This window comes from Convolutriloba macropyga, chromosome 8 (assembly GCF_964194025.1).
Source record: "Convolutriloba macropyga chromosome 8, txConMacr16.3, whole genome shotgun sequence".
Lineage (NCBI taxonomy): Eukaryota > Metazoa > Xenacoelomorpha > Acoela > Convolutidae > Convolutriloba > Convolutriloba macropyga.
The window spans coordinates 39,794,141-39,797,182 of NC_134475.1; the positions used below are offsets into that span (position 1 = coordinate 39,794,141).

Below are 3,042 nucleotides of genomic sequence, written 5' to 3' on the forward strand. Positions count from 1 at the left end.
AACGTGCGTATTTGTAAAATTTCGGTAAAAAATTGTTTTTATCAGGCAAATGTTTTGTGATAGTTCCTTTTTTCTCTAGATCCGTATATGATATTATTGTGAAAGTGGACAAGATTAAGATGACTTATTGTAAATTTCTTCTAAATCAGAGATTTTGTTCAAAATCAAAGTTCAAATTGACTCAACTGGTTGTCCATTATAAAACGATCAAAACGTTACCCCGTTTGAGGTTCCAGACGGACCAAAGAATGTCCAGACCGAAGATGAACGCACGAGGTGGGTGCAGTAAGTTGAAAATTAAATAGTCTGGAAACAACAAAAAAACGAACGCAAGAAAGTCTGGTGAACGCACGAAAGTCTGGACATGAACGCACAAAAATCTGGTGAACGCAAGAAAATCTGAGGATCGCACAAAAGTCTGAGCATGAACGCACGAAAGTCTTAACATGATCGCACCAAATATTTTGAACGCACGAAGGTCTGGACATGAACGCACGTAAGTTTTTTGTACGCACAAAAGTCTTAATATGAACGCACAAAAAATTTTTTTGAAAGCACGAAAGTCTGGACATGAACGCACGAAAGTTTGGTGAACGCATGAAAGTCTGAACATGAACGAACAAAAGACTTTCGAAGCACGAAAGTCTGAATATGAACGCACTAAATTTTTTTGAACAGACGAAAGTCTGGACTTGAACGCACAAAAATTTGGTGTACGCACGAAGGTCTGAACATGAACGCACGAAAGTCTTTTGAAATCACGAAAGTATGAATATGAACCTTCAAACTTTTGTGAACGTCCGAAAGCCTGGACATGAACGTACGAAAGTCTTTTGAATGCACCAACGCTCAGCGAACGCACGAATGTCTGAATATGAACGCATTTAATTTTTTTGAACGCACGAAAGTCTGGACATGATTGCACGAAATTTTGGTGAACGCACGAAAGTCTGGAAATAAACACACGAAAATCTGGTGAACGAAAAAAAAAATCTGAGGAACGCGGGAAAGTCTGGAAATGAACGCAGAAATTTTTGTTGAATGCATAAAAGTCTTTTGAATGCACTAAAGTCTGAACCTGAACGCACAAAAGTCTTTCGAACGCACGAAAGTCTGAATATGAACCCACAAACTTTTTTTGAACTTCCAAAAGTCTGGACATGAACGCACAAAAGTCTTTTGAATGCACGAAAGTTTAGCGAACGGTCGAAAGTCTGAATATGACGGCACAAAAGTCTTTTTAACGCACGAAAGTCTGAATATGATCCCACAAATTTTTTTGAACGCACGGAAGTCTGGACTTGAACGCACGAAAATTTAGTGAACGCACGAAAGTCTGGACATGAACGCACGAAAATCTGGTGAACGCAAGAATATCTGAGGAACATGAACGCATAACAGTTTGGTGAACGCACGAAAGTCTGGACATGAACGGACAAATGTCTGGTGAACGAACGAAAGTTTGGACATAGGCACTTTCTGTATGGGACGGTGTGGACAAAAGGACTTTCCGTCTGGGACGGTCTGGACCTCACTTGATTCCGTCTGGCAGCTCAGCCTGTGTAATAAAGTTTCTACTGAAATGTTCTTTGATGATTAGGAGAAAGATCGCGAGGATGAAGTTCCCTTGCCAATAAACAGCGCATCAATTGAGGGCCGTTACTGAAAACAAACTGAGAGGAAAATTTCTTCAACGGATCTGCATCGCAAGATTGGACTGTCAACTTGATGCTTATATCCTAAATTAAATCGAAATTGGATGGTTTTGTATGAACGCTTCTTTAAATTGTGTATATCGGAATTTAAATCTAAATTATGTACGAGCGTTCTTTATTTTTGCGCTATGCAGTTTGATGACGGGTAAATTGTGCACCAGGACTACGTGTACTTATCAATTACGCCAATTTACCTGCGGTATTAGTACGTTAAGTTAAAGTGCAGGTAGCTTTAATTGCAGGAATGTCAAAGAATATTGCACGTACGTGCACAGTTTAGTTAACTGTACCTCAATTTTCAGGTAACTGTACTGGCAAGTTAATTACCCCTGTTGAGGACAACGACGAAAAAACGACATGTTTTTGTAAGAAATCGTCGTTTTTGTCGTTTTGTCGTCGTTCTCTTCGTTTTCATTAGATTCCGACGTTTAAGTCGTCTTTTACGTGTAAGAAATGATCGTTTTTTCGTCGTTTTTTGTCGTTTCTTACGTCGTTTAATTGCTCTTGAACTAGTTTTTCTCTATAAAATCGTAGTAGTAAGAAAGCGGTACTACGATTTAAAAGCGGTAGTAAGAATCTGATGGCGCAGTGGACAGTGAATCACGTAATGTACTGGAAGGTCAATGGTTCGAAGCACAGGGGGGATCCCGTCTTTGCGTCGTTTTTTTCTTACATAAAAATAACGATGAAAAAACGATCATTTCTAACATAAAAGTACACACTAAAAAATTTCAGGTAAAGTTACCTTAACGCAGTTAAGGTAAACCTCTGTTAAGGTAAAATTAAGGTAAAAGTTACCTTAACTTTACCTTAACTTGAGTTAAGGTAAAAAATTACCTGAACTGTGTTAAGGTAAAATTACCTTAACTTACCTTAACTTTTTTAATAATTTTCTGCAGTACAAAATTGTTTAATTTTTATAAAATTAGCAAACCAAATGTTGAAGTTTATTACAAGAGCTTTACAATGATCCTTATATGAAGCAATTTGAGCTAATATTTGTCGACCTACACTACAGCAAACCCCAAAATTACTTTCAGTGAGTGCTCAAAAAAATTCAAAAAGGCAGTAACGCACCAATTTTGCAAAATTTGGTATTTTTATTTTTCACGCGCCTCTGTTTATGAATTGGCTGCTCACAAATCGATTCTGAGTGATACCGAAAGAACTGGTTTCAGAAAAACGGTTTAGAGAAAGTTTAAAAGTGGTTTTAAAGTCCAATCACTTTAAAGTCCAACTTGAATCCAATCACTCTTTCTTATATATTAAGTTAAAAACTATTATTCCTGCATAAAAAAATCTCTGTAAAACTGGATTACACTAATAT

The 3,042-nt window shown here is 37.2% G+C and overlaps 1 protein-coding gene across 1 annotated transcript in view; it reads left to right on the forward strand.

Moving 5' to 3' along the window:
• Window positions 1-1,801, forward strand: part of LOC142344114 (uncharacterized) — a 9,737-nt gene extending 7,936 nt beyond the window's left edge. The window contains exon 3 of the mRNA XM_075395613.1: window positions 1,601-1,801. Within this exon, the coding sequence (XP_075251728.1) occupies window positions 1,601-1,666 (66 nt within the window). The 3' untranslated portion in view covers window positions 1,667-1,801. The remainder of the gene's footprint in view (window positions 1-1,600) is intronic.
• Window positions 1,802-3,042: the final 1,241 nt, after the last annotated feature.